We start from the raw sequence: 1,356 nt of genomic DNA, 5'->3' as shown, positions 1-1,356 counted from the left end.
AAGGTAGCAAAGCTGCGCTCTTCTTCGTAGACATTGAGTTTGGCTGCAGCTGCACACAGTTGCAGCGCCTCCTACAGGAAACTGGTGGAGCTACGCAGAGAACCACGCCGTTCAAAAGCCTTGTTTGGATTCATGTTTTTATAAAATACACAGCCTTGAATTTCCCATGTTTCTGTTTCGTCTCTGTGTTCCCGTTCGTCGCTCCATCGGAGGACGAGGAGAACCTGTTAGTTCCGGTTCATGCCTACCCCGTCATCGGCGACCTGCGCGTCCCGCCTCGCATCGACCTGCCGGCCGTCCCGCTCGGACAGAGGTGTGTGTGTAGGGGGACCTTTTAAGACCTTCTGTCCGCCCACGCTCTCACCCGTCTCTGTGCATCCTTCGGCCTCGCGTCCGCTCACCCGTGACTCTCTTCTTCTTCGTCAGCGTTCGCCGCGCCGTCCCTCTGAGGTGCAGCTGTCCGGTCGACTTCGACTTCCAGGTGTTTGTGGTTCAGCCGCACGAGGCCTTCTCCGTCCGCCCCCACGCAGGTAAGCGCCGTCAAACCATTCCATTTCCATTTCACTTACAACCGTTTGACCTTTGAACTCAGGGTGGCGAACTCAGGGTGGCGTCCAACTAGGGACGAATGTCCGCCACGTTTTTCCGGCCGCCTTATATCCGAACGTTTCTCGGTTGGTCTTTTCTCGTCGTCGAGCAGAAATGTTGCACGACGACATTTAAAATGCGATCCCTTTTTTCCGAAACGCTAAACACCGCTGCGACGTTCCCGTTCCCAGTTTTCCCCCATTTTTAGCCCCTCAAGCTTTTTTAGGATCTAACCAAGCGGACTCCATGTTACGTAAAGAGGGGCGAGTTTTGAAGGATGCGTCTGGTTGCCTCGCGCTCTGGACAGCATCACAACAGGACGGCCGAGTAAACGCTCGGCTGGGGGGAGGGGGGGATCTGGATGTGCAGCTGGCTGACCTCCTGGAAGGAGATGGGGAGATACAAATGAGGTCCTCGTTTCGGAAAAAAACGACATGAAGCGCTTCCTCCTTCCCGGCTTGCACGAAACACAACGCAGATGACTTTAAAACGCCACTTTCTACATTGTTCTGGCAGAAAACAAACCTTGAAAGAAACGTGTGAAAATACTGCATGTTTGATATAAAACAGGTCAACGTTTCAAGCTCCACGGAGCGGCGGATAAATCCAACAAAATAAAACGATACGAGCAAAATAAGAGACAACAAAAAATCCAACTCACCATAATGCTGAATCAGTGGGAGCCCTGAGCCTGTTGCTAAAAGTAGCAAAGGGCTAGCTTAAAAGTAAGGTAAAAGTAGCAAAATGCTAGCTTAAAGGTAAGGTAAA

At 51.8% G+C, this 1,356-nt stretch overlaps 1 protein-coding gene across 5 annotated transcripts in view; it reads left to right on the top strand.

The window, feature by feature from the left end:
• Positions 1–1,356, top strand: part of cfap221 (cilia and flagella associated protein 221) — a 37,051-nt gene that overhangs the window by 4,742 nt on the left and 30,953 nt on the right. For all 5 annotated transcript variants that reach the window (XM_025002337.2, XM_025002335.2, XM_025002338.2 and 2 more), the window contains exons 6-7: positions 213–313; positions 427–530. In XM_025002337.2, the coding sequence (XP_024858105.1) occupies positions 213–313; positions 427–530 (205 nt within the window). The remainder of the gene's footprint in view (positions 1–212; positions 314–426; positions 531–1,356) is intronic.

The sequence above is a fragment of the Kryptolebias marmoratus genome, linkage group LG8 (genome assembly GCF_001649575.2).
Source record: "Kryptolebias marmoratus isolate JLee-2015 linkage group LG8, ASM164957v2, whole genome shotgun sequence".
In the NCBI taxonomy this organism is placed as follows: Eukaryota; Metazoa; Chordata; class Actinopteri; order Cyprinodontiformes; family Rivulidae; genus Kryptolebias; species Kryptolebias marmoratus.
The sequence above is the reverse complement of the archived record's forward strand: the minus strand, read 5'-3'. Positions and strand labels throughout refer to the sequence as shown.